This window comes from Triticum aestivum, chromosome 3B, assembly GCF_018294505.1.
Source record: "Triticum aestivum cultivar Chinese Spring chromosome 3B, IWGSC CS RefSeq v2.1, whole genome shotgun sequence".
Classification (NCBI taxonomy): domain Eukaryota; kingdom Viridiplantae; phylum Streptophyta; class Magnoliopsida; order Poales; family Poaceae; genus Triticum; species Triticum aestivum.
This window is the reverse complement of record NC_057801.1, coordinates 843,936,918-843,958,422: the sequence shown is the minus strand read 5'-3', so window position 1 is coordinate 843,958,422 and position 21,505 is coordinate 843,936,918. Positions and strand designations below refer to the sequence as shown.

The window sequence follows — 21,505 nt, the reverse complement described above, 5'->3', positions numbered from 1 at the left end:
AAGGCGATTAATCAAATTGTCATCGTTAACACCTACGTACTGATTCTAGAAAAACTACACCTGCCCACTGTACATCCCTGAGGTCCTAAACCAATATTTCAATATATATCTTTGTGACGAACATGACAAATATCTATCGATCGGCCTGACACCAACCTACCGGACTCGATCCACATCCACGGACCACAGACACCAGGAAGAAGGAGAGCACTTGCATCCATACAATTTTGTTCATGCATTTCCATGGTGATTTTTTTAGAGAACCATGGTGAAATTTTGTCATATGTATATATACAAGGTTTTTCTTTTACTCTACGGTAGTTTTGAGGGCCCGCTTTTTCAGTTCGCCCGGGGCCTCTCAAAAGTCAGGGCCCGCCCTGCCTGACACCTACCTACCGGAGTCGATCCATCATCCATCGACCACACACACTAGGAAGAAGAAGTAGAGCACTTGCATCCATACAAGATTGCTGTGCTGATTAACTGAATTAACTAGCAAAACTAAGACGTGTAACCGTGTCACATTAGTCTATGATCGATTCTTCTCTTGGCAGACGGCACTACATATGACCCGGTCGATAAAAGATATGATTTGCAAGCTAGGTCATAGAAACTATCATGACGTACTTGGCAATAACTAGTTTGTGGTCGCGCGTGCGCGTACGCACGTGCCTGCAACCATGTACATATGCTGGCGTTAGAGGAAGGACGCAAGTTGTAACAATTTAACATCATCTTCTTGTTTGTATTTCGCTCTAATTCTGACCCAATGGGATGACCAGTCGACAAAGTTATTGCAAGACGTGGAACAGGAACTTTGTGACTATTAGCTTATCTATTGCTGTCGTACGTCATCACCTGAGCCGCGGCACGGATGTCGAATCACCAGTCGACATGTCTGTATGTGTGGTGTATATTTCTCCAGTACGAACAATAATTCAAGGTTTGTATCAATTGATGGATGGATGAATCATCCGAAAATGACATGGCATATACTATGTGGTGAGATATAATTAAAGGAGGTAGTTCGACGCAGCAGCACAGTAGAGGTGTTTCCCCATCGAAAAATAATTGTGTCCACACTAGGATGGGGAGGGAGGCGGCGGCGACTTGGTGTCGGCTAGGGTTTTGGGGGGGGGGGGGGGGGGAGAAGAGCCTAGTCATCGCAGGTTTGGCAACATAATTATGTCATTATTGTTGTCCCATGTGTTGAGACACGCACACCAAATGAGACATCGGCCGACATGTATGTGTGTACGTATGTATGGTGTATTGGTCCAACATCACTGTCAATAATTGAAGTATTGGATCAACCGATGAATGATGAATCGTCCGAAAGTAGCCTGGCATATATATGATGTATGGTCCCTTTCCATATGATGGCATATCATCTGGTTACCTAATTTAAGTCAGATATTTTGTTGGTGCTGTAGGTGTTATTGGATATAAGATTTTCATTTTTTTATGGCATCATGTTTAGGTATAAGAATGTGACATATGTTTTGTATTAGGAAGAGAGGCTCTTTTACGAACAGATGGATCGAAGAAGATACTAACAAGTTTAGTAATCGATAATGGATTTTACTTCTTATATATTCACCAAAATCAACAAGACGGCCAGCACCGAAAAATAGTTCAACGAGAAGGCCCAATAGTCTGAAGCACATCTTCTGTCACCCCGTAGGCAGAATACTTGCCTCACTGTATTCTTTCACATTCAAAACAATAAAGGACCCAATAATGATTCTAAAAGAAAGGACCCAACAGAAAAATTAGCTAATATATTACCTACAATGCATAATACTGATAATGAAGTGTCTTACCAAGTTAATTTGGCATGCACCATTTGTCAATTAATGATGTATATCATGATGTTGACCATTAACATGATATGCCAGTCAGGAGAAGACTATGAATTTTAAGTGCATATATGAACCAACTAAGGTTGCAGGGTCAAAGAAATACTCCCTCCTTTCACAAATACAAGATGTTTCAATATAAACAATGAGTGAGCAAACACACTAAAACGTGTCTATGTAGACCCTATTCAGAAAAAAACTTAAAACATCTTATATTTGTGAACGGAGCGAGTATGTATCATGGTGTATGTATGTACATGCCACAACCATGCTGCCGACACATACGGGCGTGTGAGGTGAGAGGAAGCACATACTATTGAGTATCGATTAACCACTTGTTCCTGTTTGTAATTTCTCATACTATTGAGAAGACGTGGACTTAGCAAATTCTTTTGGACCCATTATATGATAACTACTCCCTCCGTTCCTAAATATTTGTCTTTCTAGCCATCTCAAATGGACTACAACATACGGATGTATGTAGACATGTTTTAAAGTATAGATTCACTCATTTTGCTCCGTATGTAGTTACTTGTTGAAATCTCTAGAAAGACAATTATTTAGGAACGGAGGGAGTAGTAGCTTATCTATCGTTGTCGTACCACGTCCCATGAGCTGCAACACGGACGTCAAATCACCAGTCGATATGTATATCTGCATGGTGTATATTCCACCAGCACAATAATTCTTTTCTTCAATAATTCAAGTTGGATCAACTCAATCATCCGAAAATGACATGTGTATATATATGGTTGAAGATGTCTGCAAAACAAAAAAAACACATGTATTTCCCGCAAAAATTAAACAACACAAACAGATTTTTTCTGCGAGGGTCGGCATGGAAGAGGGCAAGGTACATGATGGTTTTCTCGATAAGGGCACAAATGGATAGGGCCTTGTACCTCTTGTCACACAGAGAAGTTGCATCCCACTACTAGGAAAAAGTCTATTAGTAGCGTGGGTAAATAGCTAGTAGTAGTGCGGGGTGCCCCCGCTACTACTAGCTCGCTACAGCTAACTGTTAATAGTAGCACCGGTGCACCCGTGATACTACTATGTGTGTTAGTAGTAGCGCGGGTGCCACCCGCGCTACTAATATTAGTTTCAAAAACAAAACAAAAATTCTCGATCCCATGCGTGTTGTCAATGGTGGCAATGATTCAATCCAGCGATGGCAGGGGTCTCCAATGGCGCAGACGGGCAGCGGCAGACCAGATCTGGCAGCAGTTGCTGGAGAGGGGCCGGATCCAGGGTAGATCAAGGCGGCGGTGTGGGGCTCCTCTTCACAGCCAAGGCAGAGAGCTCTTGTCATTCACGGCGAAGACCTGCACGGGGATGGGCATGGAAGGGCGAGTGAAACTAGAGGGGAGAGGGGAAAAAGAAACAAGGGAGAGAGGAAGGAGATGGAGGGAGCACCGAGGCTAGTCATTGGTGGTGAGGTGGTACGGTGTGGTGGCATGGAGGCGAGGGGGAAGACCAGCGAGCTCTTGGATGCAGCGGCGTGAGGCGGCGGTCTCATTAGGCGTCAGGGAGGAGGAGGCGCGCATGGAAAGGAGCGCCATGGGAGGGCCTATGGAGAGAGGGGGGAAGGAGAGGGACGGAGGAGATGAGTTATTTGGAGGAGAAGATGGGGATTTCAGGGCTGGTAAAAAACCCAGTACTTTGTAGTAGCGCCGGTTTATAGCCGCGCTACTACTATCAACTTAGTAATAGAGCGGGTTTATAACCCTTGCTACTACTATGGCAATGTCCCGGGGGACACGGTATAGACCACTTAGTAGTAGCGGGGGTTTATACCCCTCGCTACTACTATGGCATGTCCTAGGAGGGCACGGTAGAGACCACTTAGTAGTAGCAAGGATTATAAACCCGTGCTACTACTATCAACTTAGTAGTAGTGGGGGTATAAATCCACGCTACTAGTAAGTAGCAGCAGCGAGAGGTATAAACCCGCGCTACTAGTAAGCGTCTACCTATAAGCTTTTCCCTAGTAGTCTTTATCTTAGATCGTGCTAATTAATCTAACTTAATCTGTAAATTGACCGATTAGTTAAGATGTTCAGTCATCTCATAGTTTATCATCCATTTTTCTAGCTTGGCAAAATCCTTTCTCGGCCTTTTGATGCTGGCAACGGCGACACCAACAGGTGTCATCTCTTTCTTGGAGGCGCTGCCATGGCTGCTATCTGTGCCCCTCTTCGAGTATCCCATCTTTGAGCATCTGGGGAAATCTTAGGTCCAGTTTTTTGGATCGGCGAGTTTAGCTGTGTTGTATTTTTGTTTGAGCTGAGCATTCCATGTCCCTTTACTCCCAGCGCCATGTTCACACCTCATGCGTTCGTGTGATGCGTTGTACCACCTCATTTACTCACTCTTAACTTCTTCTTTCACTGAAATGATATGCAAACTCTGTGTATTCCTAATAAAAAAACGGCGTGAGAGGAATCACATCCAACAAGTTGTAACAGTTTAACATCGTCTTCTTGTTTGTATATTGATCGGTTGACCAAGTTATTGCAAAACGTTGTGGAGCATGATTATTAGCTGATTTGTCGCGGTCGTACGTCGTCATTTGAGCTGTGACATGGGCGTTGAACCACCAATCTACATGTACGCATGTGTGGTATATATTACACCAGCACGAACAATAATTCAAGGTTTAGATCAATTGACGAATGGATGAATAATCCGAAAATGACATGGCATATACTATATGGTGCGACATAATTAAATGAGATAGTTTGACACAGATATTTAGCAGCAGAATAGGGGTGTTTTCGCATTGATAACAAACTGTTTCCACACTAGGATGGGGAGGGAGGCGGCAAGGAATTGGTGGCGGCCAGGGTTTTGGGGGAGAAGGTCCTAGTCATCGCGGGTTTGGCAACATAATTAGCTTAGATGTCATTGTTGTTGTCCCATGTGTTGCGACAGACATGTCAGATGAGCATCAGCCCGCGTATGTATGGTGTACATGTATTTCAATTGGCGGTTTGGTTCAATTAATGGATGATGAATCATCCAAAAATGGCATGGCCTGCGTGTGATGTATGGTTCCTTGTTGTCTGATGGCATATCATTTGGTTAATTAATTCAACTCAGATATTTATTGGCACCGTAGTTGTTATTGAAATAACATTTTCATTTATTATGGCATCATGTTGAACTATAAGAATGTGACACGTTCTATCTCTTTTACAAACATATGGATCAAACAAGTTCAGTGATCTTTCCCTAACAGAAAAACAAGTTTAGTGTTCTAGAATACATTTTACACTTCATATATTCATCAAAATCAGGAGCTCTTGTTCGACGCCTTAGGTGGCTGAACTGCTCCCTAGTGCTCACGCGCCCCCGCTCATGGCCCGGCCAAAGAAAAAGGCAAGCGCTAGACTGGAATCGTGGTCACTCAATCGCGTTTGACAGTTTACCAGTCAACCATTGACTTTCCTAAAAATGAAAGAAATCACCACAAATTAAAAAAACATGAATTTGAAAATGTTCACGTAGTTTGTAAAAAGTTCACAAACTTAAAAAATTTCATTGGTTTCAAAAAATTCCCATTCAATATAAAAAAACTTCATCAAATTTGAAAAAACTTTATCGATATTGAAAAAAAAGTTTACAAAATTGAAAAAACGTTCATCAAATTTGAAAAAGATTCATCGAAATTTGAAAATTTTCATCAAATTTGAAAAAGGTTCATCAAAATCAAATTTGAAAAAACGTTCATCAATTTTGAAAAAGACTCACCAAATTTGAAAAAAAAAGTTTATCTACTTTGCAAAAAAGTTCACTGAATTTGAAAAAGATTCATGAAAATTGAAAAAAATTCACCGAATTTGGAAAAAGTTCATCAAATTTGTGAAAAATATCATCAAATTTTAAAAAGTTCTTCAAATTGAAAAGAAACATTGATTTGGAAACGTAGTTCATTGAACTTGAAAAAGTTCGTGCATTTTGAAAAAAAGGAACCAATAAAAGAAAAAAAAGTAAAGGAAAAGGAAAAGATTAAGTAAAAGAAATTGTAAAAGAAAGGAAAAACCGGAGAAATCTGGTGCAGAAAAGTAGAAAAAAAACGTCCAAAAATGGGAGAGGCGAGCTTCCTGTGGTGCGTATAGACCGGCCCATGTAGATTCACGGAAGAGAGGGTATGTGTGTTGCATATGAAAATCCTAAAATGGGCTCTTAAGGGGCCATATAGAAAATGTCTCAAATCAACAAGACAGCTAGCGCAGAAAAAAAAAAGTTCAACGAGACGGCCCCATAGTTTGAAACTCTTCTTCTGTTACCTCGTAGCCCAAATACTTGCCGCAAGAGAGCGCCTAGTTGACGCCCGTGCCCAAATCCTATCTGGCGCCCTTAGTGCGGTTAGAGTGCATTTCTCCAACCGCGGAACACCTATCTCTGTACTGGGCTTGGCCCATTTAAGTTTTTTTCCTCGTTCCCTCGGTGGATCCATGTTTGGGAGCTGTTGTTGCAGCCCGGTTTTGGCAAGCTTAAAGCTTCCCAAACCATTTTTGTTTGTTCTTACCTTTTCATTTTTTGTTTTATTTTTTTTGTTTCCATTATTTTTTTTCTTCCCTTTAATTTTTATTATTTATTTATTTCATTTTTCTATTTTTCCATTTTCCTTTTTTGTTACTCTTTTCCTTCAAAAATAAGAACTTTTCAGAAAAATTGAATTATTTCCTCAAATTCCATGAAGTATTTTCAAATTCCTAAAGTTTTCCAAATCTATGATTTTTTCAAATTGATGAACATTTTAAAAATCTACGCACTTTTTTCAAAATTCATTAAATTTTCTTCAAATTCATGATTTTTTTCCAATGCGTGAAAAAAATCATATCCTTGAACTTTTCCCAAATGCGTGAACTTCAATTCAAATCCATGATATTTTTTCAAATTCGTGAACTTTTTCAATCCTTGAACATTTGTCAGATCCTTGAATGTTTAAAATATGTGAGATTTTTAAAAATTCATGAACTTTTTTCAGATCTGTGAACTCTTTCTAAATGCGAGTACTTTTATTCAAATCCATGAACGTTTCACAAATCCGTGCACTTTTTTTCCAAACTTATAATTTGTTTTCCAAAATTCATGATTGTTTTCTCAAATTCCTGAACTACATCCAGATGGACGAACTCGAGGATGATCGAAGCCTACAAGACAAACTCGAAGAAGAAGCACTGGCATTCGCTCGAGCGCCGCTCCTGCTTGAACTAGAAAAACCTAGCCTAAACTAGTAACTGGAACGGAGGCACCGGGATTCCCCTCACTGGCACCAACCACCGGAGTGGCAGGCAAAGGAGAGGCGACTCCACAGGCTCGCTAGTGAAGTCTGGATGGGAGAGTTTGTTGTAGCCACCTAGGCTTAGGGGAGGAAACGAGAGGAAGTCATGTGTGCTGTCTATTGAACTACAACTGTTCCTCCCATTTCTAATGTGCAAGTTGTAAGAAGACGAGGACTGGAAAATTCTTATGGAGTGACTATATGAATATTACTACTTCTTCCGATACAAAATGTGTCGTGGTTTTAGCCTATCTATCGTTGTCGTGCCCCGTCCGATGATATGCGACATGGACGTCAAATCACCGGTCTACGCATGTGTGCATGGTGTAAGTTCCACCAGCACTTGGATCAAACTGATGGATGAATCATCTGAAATGACATTGTGTATACCTACAGTAGAAGATGTGCGCAAAAAAAAAAACACGGGTATGTAGTGGTACTTCCCACAAAAAGAAGAGAACTATATTTACCAGTAACAATACAAACAGATTGTCTCCACGAGGGTCGGCCCTAACTGTAAATCTATGGAACTGAGTTCATCTACTTAGCAGTGGATGGCTGATGGTTTGCTGAAAGAGGACACAAGTAATGGATAGGACCTTGTACTCGTAACGCAGAGCAGTTGCATCCATCCAAGAACGTGCAAGTTAATCCACCTTAGCCTGCAAATATTAACCGATTAATTAACACGTCTAGTCATCTCACATTAGTCTATCAGCCCTTCTCTAGCTTGGCAGCATGTATGACTCGATCCATAGAAAAGTCGATCCCATAGGTAGATGGATAGATAGTAGACAAATATCTTGAAACCAAAGTCAAAAAATAAAAATCACGCGTGCGCGTGTCCATGACACCTGCCATGCCAGCGCCATAACAATTCGTTGATGGCATTAGAGGAACCACATCCAACAATTTAACCTCCTCTTCTTGTTTGTATTCTAAATTTCAAGTTTGAATCCGAATTCTGAGCCTATTGGTCCCTTGCCATCTGAGGGGATGTCAGGTGGTTACTTGATTCTAACTCATATATTTATTGGTACTGTAGGAGTGTAGGTTTCATTGGATATAAGATTTTCATTTATTAAGATTCTCATTGGTACTGTAGGAATGTAGGTTTTACTTGAACCCATGCTATCTATTTTTGAAGAAATACACCCGAAGGGCATCAAGAGAGGTTTTTTATTAGCACATGGATGTATGGATGCAAGAAGATGCTAGAGGTATAGAGCTGGGCATTTATATATTCATCGAAATCAACCAGAAGGCCAGCTAAGAAAATAATCAATGAGATGGCCCAATAGTATATATGAAGCCCATCTTCTGTCACCCCTGTAGCTAGAATACTCAGCCTCAGGGAGTTCTTTCACACACAAAACTATGATTTCACGGAGGCACCACCGCTGTACCCATTCAGATGACGTCACCCCTGTAGCTAATGGATATTGTTGAAAAAAATAGAGTTTCTTGCCGGCCAAGTTCCTTTGGAACGAGGCATTGACTCTGGCGTCTGGTTGACTAAGATGTCCACATGCCACACCACTAATTGCAGCGCAAGAAACATAAACAAATGAGCAGACAAGACTTATCTGTCCTAGCTAGTGACACTTGTACATATATATTCAGAGTTGTGAATGCCAATCCAATCCATCCCACGAGAGGCAAGCAATGAATCCTGAATCGGTATTCAGTCCAGCAGCACTACCATGGAGCTACCTCGCCTGCGGCCTCTTGGGCCTGGCGCTCCTGTGGCCGACCACCCGGCTGCTAGACCAGCTATGGTGGCGGCCGAGGCGGCTGGAGCGGGCTCTTCGCGCCCAGGGCCTTCGTGGGACGTCGTACAGTTTCCTCCTCGGCGACATGAGCGACTACGGCAGGCAGAACAAGGAGGCGTGGTCGAAGCCTCTGCCGCTGCGCTGCCACGACATCGGTGCCCACGTCTTGCCTTTCCTCTACAGCACCGTCGAGGAGCACGGCAAGCAGTACATCTCCTGGTTCGGTCCGGTTCCCAAGGTGAGCATCACCGATCCTAACCTGGTCAGGGAGATCATGTCCAACAAGTTTGGGCACATCCAGAAGGTCAAGTTCCCTGCGCTATCCAAGCTCCTCGCCGTAGGCGTGGCGACCCACGAGGGCGAGAAATGGGTCAAGCACAGAAGGATACTCAACCCTGCGTTCCATGTCGAGAAGCTCAAGGTAACTACATACCTGCGCAGTTGCACCTAGCTCTTTCTGATAGCATCTGTGACAAATCTACTGCGTGACTGATCATTCGCTCGCTCAATTTACATACAGATCATGTTGCCAGCCTTCTCTTTGTGTTGTGAAGAGCTTGTCAACAAATGGGCACAGTCCCTTGGTCCCGACGGCTCGTGTGAGGTGGATGCTTCCTTAGAGCTCCAGAGCCTCACCGGAGATGTCATCTCACGCACCGCATTCGGCAGCAGTTATCTCGAAGGAAGAAGGATTTTTCAACTGCAGTCTGAGCAGGTCGGACGGTTCATGGCAGCCATTCACAAGATCATGATCCCCGGTTACATGTGAGTTTCCTTCTTTTTTTCTTCTTCTTCTAGAAATCCATGTATTTACAAATAGAAATTTATCCTACTAGTTAGTACTACTTCCACCTTACCACCACCGGTCGGGTGCTTTGTGCTTATTTACTCGTACACTGACAACGCAAGTGCACTTTAGGTCCTTCCCTACTAAAAATAATCGAAGGATGCGTCAAATTAACAACGAGATAGAGTCCATTCTACGAGGTCTAATTGGGAAAAGGATGCAAGCTATGCAAGAAGGAGAAAGCACAAATGATGACTTACTCGGCTTATTGCTCGAGTCAAACAAGACTGACGTAAATGAAAATGGCCAATCCGTTCCAGGAATGTCCACTGAAGAGGTAATAGAGGAGTGCAAGCTGTTCTACTTTGCAGGAATGGAGACAACATCAATATTACTCACGTGGACGATGGTGGTACTTAGCATGCACCCAGAGTGGCAGGACCGTGCAAGGGAGGAGGTTCTTGGCCTATTTGGAAAACATAAGCTTGACTACGAGGCTCTTAATCGACTCAAAACTGTGAGTATTTACTAAAATTACTTGAGTTGTTGCAAACATAGGATCGGAGGTACGGCATCTTATTAATATATGATGTGTAGGTGACAATGATTCTTTATGAAGTTCTCCGGTTGTACCCACCGGCTAGTGCGTTCACCCGGCAGACATACAAGGAGATTGAGATCAGAGGCATCAGGTACCCACCTGGTGTGATTTTCGAGATGTCCGTGTTGCACATCCACCACGACAAGGATATCTGGGGAGACGACGTCCACCAATTCAGGCCCGATAGGTTCGCTGAGGGGATCTCCAAGGCTTCCAAGGAACGGAGAGCATTTTTCCCGTTTGGATGGGGGCCACGGATCTGTATCGGTCAGAATTTTGCACTGCTTGAGGCCAAGATGGCATTGTGCATGATTCTTCGGCGCTTTGAGTTTGAGCTCGCGCCGTCGTATACTCATGCGCCACATACCGTAATGATGTTGCGTCCCATGCATGGTGCTCAAATTAAGCTGCGGGCGATCTCTTCGTAGTAGTATCGCCATATATACATTATTCACTACATATTATTATTTTCAAGTACAAAGGACTCTTATCTTGGCCATGTAATAAGGCTTTATTGCCTTCTGTATTTGGTAATAAAGGTCCAACATGATTTAGGGCCATGATGGCTCATCTGTTTGTACTCTTTGACCAAACGTATCTATGGTACCACTCCTATGAAGCTATTGTGCAGCATTCATATGATGTAACACTGGTACACTCTTCAAATGATTTTTATCATTTCTCGTGGGCTTTGGCCAACCATTGTCTTCGAGAACAACTAGCCATAGTAGTGCCTAGTGCCCACCTTGGCGCGCAATGATTTAAAAATGCACGTCACTACTGGAATCACCACGTTTTCCAAGTGCCGGAAACACTCAGTAAAGGGCCAAAAACCCTTGGCAAAGCCTTTGCCGAGAGTTGCACTCCGCAGAGGCCACCCGACGTATACCTCTCAGGCAAAAAAAACTTTGCCGAGAACCAAAACACGGGCACTCGGCAAACAGTTTGCCGAGAGCCAAGCGACCCATCTCGGCAAAATAAAGTAAACTCATGGATGGCAGATGGAGATGGGGGCTGCCACGTGGCGACGCTTTGCCGAGAGTGGCTCTCGGGAAAGCAGGCCAATAGGAAAGTGCCACATGTCCAGGACCCGGCGTATACGGAAATTCCAGTAGTGCGTGTAGATAAACATCAACCTACCGAATCACCGCAGACCAGGAAGATCCTGACTGTCATTAAAGAAATAGACACGAAGTTTCGGTTTGTGCACTCATGGACCAAACGAAGTACTTTTAAACTAAAAGTCAAAAGTGCTAATACATATGGGTTTAACAATGCAGGAAGTGCTAATGCATACGATGCATTATGAATCTGGAATTATAATTTGATCAAAGTTCTCAGTTTGTAACTAAAATTTGGTATAAGCTAAACAAATATTTGCGCAAATTGAATTGGTATTACCTCCCAAGCAAAAAAAAAGATCTACAGTGGCTGACCCAATCTTCTGAGCTTGATGTCTATGCCCAAGATTAAGAGCTTTGCCTCATTCTAGTTAAATGAAGGTTTTACTGTTTCATTTATTCTAGGCAAGGAGCTTCAAATCACACACAAAATCAAGTGAATTAATTAGCTCATTTTAGTGTAGGACAAATAGCGCATTCGCATCAGTCACATCAAAATTAAAAACACAATGTACGTACTAAGTACTAACCTGGCTGGTCGTCCGCTTCTCCTGAAGTTTCTACACAGCTACAGTACTCCATCGCCCATCTGGCCACCGCGGCGCCTTTGGACCTTGGTCAAAAACCTGCCAAAATATATGGTGAATGCTGATACCAAAAACACTATCAGCATATAACCTTCAACCATCAATTTCCGGGCTAATAGGCATGAAGCAATGGAACTACCCAATCCAGATGATAGCTGATGGTAGATAAAGCCAAGAGGAGTGTCTTTGCCATTTGGCCTCAATGCCGAAGTTCAGAGGAAGATAAAAAAGTGTACATTGAGCCCTTGAACATTGACTGTATGGCTCCCAACAATGTATTTTTTTAATCTAAAGATTTATGGACAATTCTAATTTAAATACATGTCTGATATTCTGTTGCAGCAAATAAAGCGCCAAGCATACTTGAACCAATTGCTTTAGCTGCAACCTTCAACTGATCGATTAAGTCCTTGCATTCAGATGAATCTCCCTAGTTTTCACTCCATGAGGACATTATGGTATACACAAATGTAGTTAGAGACTTCGACATATACAAATACCAGAACATCTGCGATTGCCCCATCTGGTAGTAGTACAAGGCACAATACAAGCACGAATGGCAGGTAGCCATGGAAGCTCACACGGATAAGCTACGGTTTCAAAAGAATGCGGCTTGTATTTGTATTTCGCCACCTCCATGCTCTCAAAGTCGATGGAAAACAGCCATTTCCCCTCTGCCATAGAAAACACGATAGAGCTCGTGCTGGTTGAGACAATCTTCGTAGACTGACGAAAGTACTCATCCTTGTGCCCTTCTAGTCCACGGGTAGCCTCCATTAATTGGATGCTCTTCTGAAGCTCCCAGTCGGGACTATCATACCGCCTTGCCGCAAAGATGCGAAGGTTGTCGCCCTGCAAGCAAACAAGATGCACCTTGTCGTCGTCGTCATCGTTGATATTGAGAACCCACAAAACCGATCCTCGGGTGTGGTCCGGCAATGCGAGGATCTCAAACTCGTCTTTCCACTGGAAATTATAAGTTAGCAAAGAGGAAGGGTCATCTTGCATGGCCCAGAAGATAGAAATTTGGGCACGACCAAGGAAATGCAGGGATTCCGTGGCATGGAAGTGGAATTCAGGACTGGCCCTCTCTGGGTACTTGACGATGAACCAGCTGGCACGCTTCCCCCTCCACCCCTCTTCGAACGCGTAGGCATTCGCCGTGCCAATGTTATCACATACCCCGATGTGATCATTGAAGAGCAGGCAAATCACTCTGAAACTCGACATTTCATCGATGGCACGGCCCCACCGTGAGGTATCTCCTCTGTCATTGAAACCATGGAGGAATACACCAATGCATCGGTGGTATTTCTTTTCCTCCATGCGTGGGATTAGTTGGTAACGTCGTGTGAGGGGCTCGCAGACTACGAGGTCAGGCAAGGTATGACGTCTCCACCCAATCTTCTTCTTGGCAAGGAGGAGGAGGGTGTGGCGGCTATCAACAATCTCCCATGACCTTCTGCCGCCTGCAGGGAGGAAGTCCAGGGAGAAGTGGCGGCTCCTGACAGCCGGCGCTGGCGAGGAAGGAACAAAGCTGAGGCGGCGACCGTCAACAGGGGATGTGTGGTTATGATAATGGCCTGCAACAAGAGATGAGGGATGGGGGCTGGAATCAATGTAGGAGAGGAAGTTTGCGTCAACGATGATGCGGCGCCATTGCTTGCAGGTGGCCGCAGCTCGGACGAGCCATTGGGGTGAGGTGAGGTACAAGAGGATGATCTTGAGGAGCTTGTCGGGGATGTCGTGCAGCGTCGTCGGCCTGGCCGGCGACTCTCTGGGCGCCAGCGCCGTGTAATTTACTCTGTTGGCCATGGGATGCGGGTTGGTCGATCAAGAGCTTCGGCTCCTTGTTTATATATATGGGCTTGACTAGGAGTATATTAAGCAACACTAGCTCTGTCATAATGCTGGCTTTGGCGTGTCGTGCCCTCCAAGTAGGTCTGAACCCCTCCGAGTATGTATTTTTTATCCCCAAAAAAAAGTAGGTTTGAATCCCTCCAAGTAGTGGTTGTGGTTGGATTGGCATATTTTGCTCGTCAACGGGTTCCTTACCCAAATATTAATTGTATTTTGGGTATACGCGTAACTCTGCGCAGTTTGAACAAGACTTCAAACAAACAAAGCCATGCGAATATGTATCAGGAATATTCTTACCTGTGAACGCCATGTTGTGGGCTCACATACTAGGAGGTCAGGCAAGGTCTTCTTCTTCGCGGGGAGGAGGGTGTGGCGGCTAAACTAGAACCGCAATAAAACATTTCTAAGAAATAGAAAGCGGCAAAATGGAAAGTCGGAAACCAGCTCTCTTTTGGCGAGTGCCAGATAAACAAGGTGTTTCCCTATGCTTTGCTGAATCATGCGGATTACCGGAAGCACCAACTTCAACTCTAGGCATACATCAATGCGAACTCCACTAATCTTAAAAAAATAGCCGTCGAATATTCAGGGGGGGGGGGGGGGGGGGGGGGGGAATCTTGGTAATCCAGATACTTACCAAAAGGTGAAAAGCAGAGGAATATAAACTATGGCCGCAATCCTGAATATATATGTGGCACATGATTGCCTAGTGTAATTAAATCTATATGATGAGACTCGCACATGATTGCTTAGTGCAAGGCACTAAATGTCCAAGATATCTTGGGCCAAGTTTAAAGTGAAGCATCCAACTGTATCTTATGCCAATATCATAAAGTAAGTATTCTTATTTCTTGTTTGATGACCTCATTACTGCCAGAATACAAATTATATCTGAAAACAACGGATCCCTACAGGTGAGCAAGGCATATCACGGATAATGATAATAAATGTTTTGAGAAAATCTTTTGTAATTAAACCATTACTTACCATAACATTATTGCCAAATCCCCGCACAATAAATCTGAAGCATTGAGAAAAAGGGTAGATTCTGCAGCTGGTCATAATTGAGAGCAACTAATGCCACAGGAAAAAGTCCAGCTATGAATACCGCAACATATTCCATCTGTACACCCTCGCTGTTGCATATTCAGAAGTGACCATCTGAACACTGTAACCTAAAAAAGAGATTTATGTAAGAATTGATATTGCAAAAGAATTTCCGGATTTTCTCAGTACGAAACTAAAAAATGCATTTTATTAATAGATGTAGGCAACATGCAGCACATCATGTCCAAATTCATTAAAAAGCGGTAGACAAGGCTCTCGACGTTATGATGATTTTGGTGTCTTAGCATCGACACCCTGAAGCTGGACACACACAACAAGTTCATGTTGAATGGCTGATGTAAAAAAAGAGAAGCTGAAATAAATAGAAGACAAGCACAAAGTCTGTCCACCAGTAGGTTTGGTAGCCCGGCACTAACATATCCAGCTCCAAAATAAAATGCATCAACTGCGTCCTAATAGCATTGTGAGTGTGAGTATCCAAAACCGTAAAGAAAATAATTAATAAGTTGTTAACTACCTGTTATTGGTGATGGATACATTAAAAGAAAAGATTGAGTAACCTTTGTTAAATTCAATCAATGTTGCAGATATTCTTGTAGTAACGACAACTAGATTAGAACCGCAGTAAAACCTTTGTAAGAAAAAGAAGGCGTCAAAATTGAATGCCGGAAACCAGTTCTGTTCTGGCAAATGACAGAGAATGTTTTCCCCATGATCATGTGGATTTCCGGAAGCACCAATTCCAACTCTACTCATACATCAATGCGAATTCTAGTAATCCTAAAGATAGCCGTCGAATATTCAGGGAACTGCATGAAAACTAATAATCTCAGTGCTTTAAAGGAGGACCGAAGATTTATATACACCAAGGTCAAAAACAGAGGAAAATATAAACTATGTCCGCAATCCTGAATATATATATGTGGCATAATCAGTTATTGTTGTACACTGTCAAAATTAAATTCCAACCGATCTAAGCAGTAACAAGCCGTGATACAATGAGGTTCATGGCATGGATGGATATTACCGAACTTGGAATTAGCGCACGCACTAGAATGAACATGATACCGGGAACAGGTATATATATTTCCATGGCGACATTTTAGCTTACCAGACAGACCAACTAGAGCGGCGAGACAGAAGTGAGCTCCTGCAGAAAACCATGCCCTGATGAACCTGAAGAAAAGAAAAAGGACCAGCTCAAATGACTCCAACTCCAAGGATGACGATCCATGGCCCAGCTTGCCTATACAGTACTCCCTCCGTCCGAAAATATTTGTCATCAAAATGGATAAAAAAGAGATGTATCTAAAACTAAAAACTAGATAGTGATTGATTTTCAAGAGGCTGGCTGGCTCATACCTCGCACGATTCCATTCCATCCGAGATCAAACACCACATCGTTGTTGAAGCCGCGTTGCCGCCGGCGGTGGAAGACTGCTCTCTTTTTTTTTAGACAAACGGAGGAGCACTGCTGGATGCAATCACAGAGGACGGCCCATCAGATTAGTCTGAAGCCCACCCACGCCCATGTGCAGCCCAGCAAATAGTACTCGCTCGAAGACTGGGACTGGGTCGCACAACATACGACAGCTGACTCTCCCGCGCGGCCCAGGAGGAAGCAGGAGGATGAACGGCGGCAAGAAGAAGTTCGGCGGCGGGCGGGTGCCGACGGGGACCCCCTCGCTGGCGTGGTCGTCGGTGGTGGTGGTCGCCTCCCTCCTCGCCGGCGCCTCCATCGTCCACAACATCTACAAGCCGGACATGGTCCCTCTCTGTTTCTTCACTCATCCCCCCCGCACCTTGGGCATGCACGCCAACTGTTCGACGCAATGCTTCCCTGCCTTCGTTCCTGCCTCCGTGCTCACCTCTCTCATACTCGGCCTCTCTCTCTCTCTCTCTCTCTCTCTCTCTCTTTTTGTCACCGCAGACTCTCCCGCCGGTGGAGGTTGCTGACAGCAATGGATCTGGAGCCGGCAGCGGCGATCGCAAGGAGAGCTGAGCTAGACCCGACGGCGGCAGCACCGGTGCTCGAGGCTCGAGAGGATAGATAACTAAGGGCCGTTACTTTGTTTCTAGCTCGCTACAAACATATGTGATGGAGTTCTTCGTTTTGTAATCTTCAGACAGGCTTGAACAAAACAATTCGAGCTTTCAGAGCTTGTACTCTGCTTAATCTGCTCTACTCTTGTTCTTTGTATGGTGATGATTGATGATCGATTGATTGTGCTTGTTATATTACTCGGTTAGTCGAAGATGTCGGTGGTTGCAAGTTAATTTGACACAACCAAAGGTCTTGGTTAATATAATTGGGGGACGGAGGGAGTACTTTGAAGATAATTGGGGGTGCTGTCGTGCTGGGACCAGGCGACTATCGCCACCGGAGCTACGATTGTTTCCATGGGGAGCTGCAACCACAAGGCGCATGTTGCTGCATGCGTGGAGCTGGCGAGAAACACAGGCGCCGATGACGACAAGGACGGCGACAAGCGAGACATGCCTCGTGGTGCCTCGAAATCGAGCATGCCGCTCGTCCATGGCGGTGCGACGGGAGCTGTTTATTAGAGAAGAAGGCGTCGGCACTCTAAAGCGCTTCCACGAGAGACAGATGGACTTTGAGTTATAGACGGAGAAGAGCCTTTAGAGGATCAAGGGAGGAAGCAAAAGGAAATCGTGCTATTCCAAATAGGGTTATCGTTCGCTGCTGCAGGTACGACTGGTGGCTAGCGTTGCGCTTACGACTTTGAATAAGAAATTGAGTTTTTTTAACACTATACAGATGCAGACGCCCATACATACACACATAACTCACCAGTATAAACACACACACGCACATCCTATCCCTATGAACACCTTCGGGAGATTGTGCCAACACATCATCTTGAGATTGACAAAGACATCTTCGTAGTTGATACAAACGTCTCCTTCCATTAAACACACATAGCCAAAAGTCCTCAAGTAAATCCAGAAAAAACCGAGCACCGATGTCACATCTAGGACTTGAACCATGATGGGTTGGGGGATACCACTGTCATTCTAACCATCCGACCACAAGTTGGTTCACAATTTGAGTTGGTAAGTTTATAGTCAGTCACCCCGTGCGGATTTTATTAAGATGGCAGTCACTCTCTGTGTAGTTTCGACAGCGTGCAGAAAAGCTATACATGAGTCAATTTATCAAGTCCAATGTCAACACATCTATTTGTAGCAAGATTTATCTCAGAGTTGGATAGCCTAAAGATGATTATCCACAGAAGCATGCACGCGATAACGATTTCTAACACATGGAAGCTCCCCCCCCCCCCCCCCCTCCCCCCCTCTTCTCCCAAGTGGCCATGCAAAGATCTATGCCGACGGAGGAATGTCTCACGATGACGATGTGGGTGCAGCCGCCGCGGTGAATATGGCAAATATCTCGGATTCCCGGCGATTGTCCTCCCGGGAGTGAATGATCCATCAATCCTAGTAGCTATAGCGTGCTGCGAGGCATTGGCTTTAGCTGATGATTTGTCTTTGAGCCGTTTGATGATCGTGTGCGATTGCAAGCCAATGGTGGAGGACATCAACAAAGGACCGGGAGGCCCTCATATTACAGTGATGAAGGAAGTATATAGGGGTATAAAAGAAACAGGATGGAGCGGCCTACGTACACGTAGCTTCGTGCATAGTAATATACAACGTGTTTGCTTGGGTGAGTAGGAGATTGAGAAGGAAAAGAATTTGGTGGAGACGGGATGCAAATCTCCTCCGGTGCGTACCCGGTCGCATCTATCTTGTCTCTTTTATGTCCCCACAACATGGTTACGTTTCCTTCCTCCCCTCGGTGTCCGGCCGTGGCAACGTCCACCCCGGTATCATGTCAGTCGTGGGACCAAGTCCAAGGTAGCAACTGACTATAAATTAGTTTTTATGCATCCCAAACGTGTACGAAGCTACGTGTACGTAGGCCGCTCCATCCAAACTCCAAGCCCTAACACGTACTCCTACATTAGTAGTTAATCAACGGACATATCGATTAATCTATAGGCATCTACGGCCAATGTCGTCTCTGCTGTGGCGTTCTGCCGCCGCCGCCGCCCGACGGCAGCTCGGCCGGCCGCCCTCCCCGAGGACGACGATTCGCTCCATGGCCTCCTCCTCCTCCTCCTGCTCCTCATCGGAGAAAACAAAGGTTCGGTCGCTTCTACGATCTACCTCTCCAACCGACCAATCGATTGGATTTTGCTTACTGCTTCCATCTGCCTGCATGGTTCACCAACGATGATGCATGATCCACATGTGACAGCAGGGAGCAGGCTGGCTCATCATTGCCAACATCCTTATATTTAATGCGTGGATCTATAGCCTGAACAACAAGACCAATGCGCACACGGAGGAGATGAGGAGCGTCCGGCAGGAGATTCAGAGGCTGCAGGCGTCCAACGCCGAGCTCAAGCGCGATCTCGCAAACCGAGCAAATTGAGAGATATTTGCGCGCTACTTGCCGCGTAGCGTTGGTGCATTGCACGCGCATAATTGCTAGTTATTAATACTAGTAAATGCGCACGTGCAATGCACGTGTAATCTTAAGATTTGTTTTTGTTCATTCTAGTTAGCACTTATATGCTTATCGCCATGTTCAGGGTGTAATAATGCACGATGCATCATCTTGGGGGTATAATAATGTACAATGCAACAAAGTCTAACTCACCAATCGCAAATATAACGTACCGTATGGCATTACTTGACATACAATTCTTAGTGTGAATTTACAAATATAGTATGAGGCTACTATAGAAAACCCAGATAAGTTTATACAACAGATATGTAGGACATAAGCAACATTTGCGCCTATGTAAAGAACACATATGAATTTAAAATATTAACCGAGAATATTACCCGTTGCCAAATTAAGCCTAATTTTTATTAACCTACCACCGTTTCCTGTTAAAAGCCCCCCAAAAATCATCAAATCTGTAGTGTCTATATCCCCTATTTCTATTTGCCACTGCCGCCAAGTTGTGGTGTTTGGATCCTTAGTGCACCAACGTTGCCAATAAACCCCCTATTTCCATTGCCGAGTCGTGGTGTTTGGGTCCTCTTAGCAGACCAAAGTTGCGGCGGCCGCTGCACTTGCGTTATGGACACAGCAACAACGGCAGCGTGAAGGTATACTTGAATCTTCATTAGAGAAGTAGCACCAAAAGGAATTGTACTAAATCGAGCATAGTTAATTTTACTGGCAAGTAATCAGGGGAGGGGGGCACATACCTTATCCTGAAGTAGCTGAAGGACATATCCAAAAATCTAAGTTGATTCACTACCCACTTTCTTCTCTTGGGACAGACGGGCATACCACCCACCACTTTGGTTTTTGCATTCAACATTGCTCTATACAGGTTGATGAGCAGCAGTCCCAGAGCTTGCAGCTGTACTGACTGTACATGGCAAGAAAGAGGAAACGAAACAGAAAAATCATGATTACATCATCCATCAACCAATGAAGTAAAGTTTCTGAGTTCAGGAATGTAACAGATTTTTGTGTGTTGGTAATATTGCTTAAAGGTGTACGTTGTGGAGACGGAAATGAAGAAGGCTGGTCTTGAGATACTTGTTGACAGTTGGCACTAATAAGAGTTGTACGTGCTGAAAAGAATGATGCTTGACATGTTGTAGACCAACCTTATTTGTGCATACCATCATTGATTGCTCTCCGGCTGCAGTCTTGTTTGTCAGGGTCCTAAAATGGGGATCATTCCCTGAAGCACCCGAATGACTCTTTTCCATCTGTTTGATGTGTGTAGAAAATCAGTATAACATGCTCTGCTTGATGTGTGCACTCAAATATTTCCATCTGTTTGATGTGTGTAGAAAATCAGTATAACATGCTGTGCTTGATGTGTGCACTCAAATAACTGATCAAAGAGTTTTTTAAACTATGGTAACAAGTCGCTTTGGCTGGCTTGGCTTCAGTTTTATCAAGTGAAAGTGAATCAGATGTGAAGAAAAATATCAAATGTGAAGCAGCAGTGCACTGAAAATTAAGATGAAAGAAAGAAAGCACAGATGAAAGACCTTCGGCCCGGCGCCTGCGCGTCCCCTGAATGTGCACGATGATGCGGAGATGTGAATTGATGGTGGTTTAGGCGATGTCCCCGGCAAGGAGTTGCAGGCGGCGTGCCCAACGTCCCCGACGGGTGGCCAGCCGGTGTAGGAGAAGGCGCCGTCCTGGACATTCAGGCAGGCAGTGTAGGAGGCGGCGTCGCCGCCGACGGCCGACGCGAGGCGATGAGTGGGGGCGGGCGGCATCGTTGAAGGCACGAAGGGTCGATGGGTCGAGGAGCCGGATGCGGCGGCTGCGGATCGAGGCGATGGATGCAGCGGCGGCAGGTCAAGGCGATGGGTGCGGCGGCTGGGTGCGATGGGGCAACGTTGTGAAGGTGCGGCAGTTTGAGGCGATTGGCGCACAGCGAGCCGGCGTCCAGGACGGTGCGCCAGTTAATTTCCCTTTCGTGTGTGCGGCAGTTCCTTTCCTATCGGGCGAAAGGAAAGGAAAGGAAAGGGATTAGAGAAGAGAC

At 44.6% G+C, this 21,505-nt stretch overlaps 2 protein-coding genes across 3 annotated transcripts; both read left to right on the top strand.

Annotated features, from left to right (window-relative positions):
• The first annotated feature begins 8,785 nt into the window (after positions 1–8,785).
• LOC123067043 (cytochrome P450 72A15) lies at positions 8,786–10,884 on the top strand. The gene is made up of 4 exons (XM_044490004.1): positions 8,786–9,345; positions 9,445–9,689; positions 9,844–10,228; positions 10,309–10,884. Exons 1-4 carry the CDS (start codon positions 8,818–8,820, stop codon positions 10,738–10,740), a joined length of 1,590 nt encoding a protein of 529 aa, XP_044345939.1. The 5' UTR covers positions 8,786–8,817; the 3' UTR covers positions 10,741–10,884.
• An 8,012-nt stretch (positions 10,885–18,896) lies between these two features.
• Positions 18,897–19,632, top strand: LOC123067042 (uncharacterized). Of its 2 annotated transcripts, none has more exons than XM_044490002.1 (2): positions 18,897–19,119; positions 19,237–19,632. In XM_044490002.1, the coding sequence occupies exons 1-2, from the start codon at positions 18,988–18,990 to the stop codon at positions 19,408–19,410; spliced, it is 306 nt and encodes a 101-aa protein (XP_044345937.1). In that variant the 5' UTR covers positions 18,897–18,987; the 3' UTR covers positions 19,411–19,632. The 2 variants fall into 2 exon arrangements, with proteins under 2 accessions (XP_044345937.1, XP_044345936.1); XM_044490001.1 differs by having other exon boundaries at positions 19,234–19,632.
• The last annotated feature ends 1,873 nt before the right edge of the window (positions 19,633–21,505 follow it).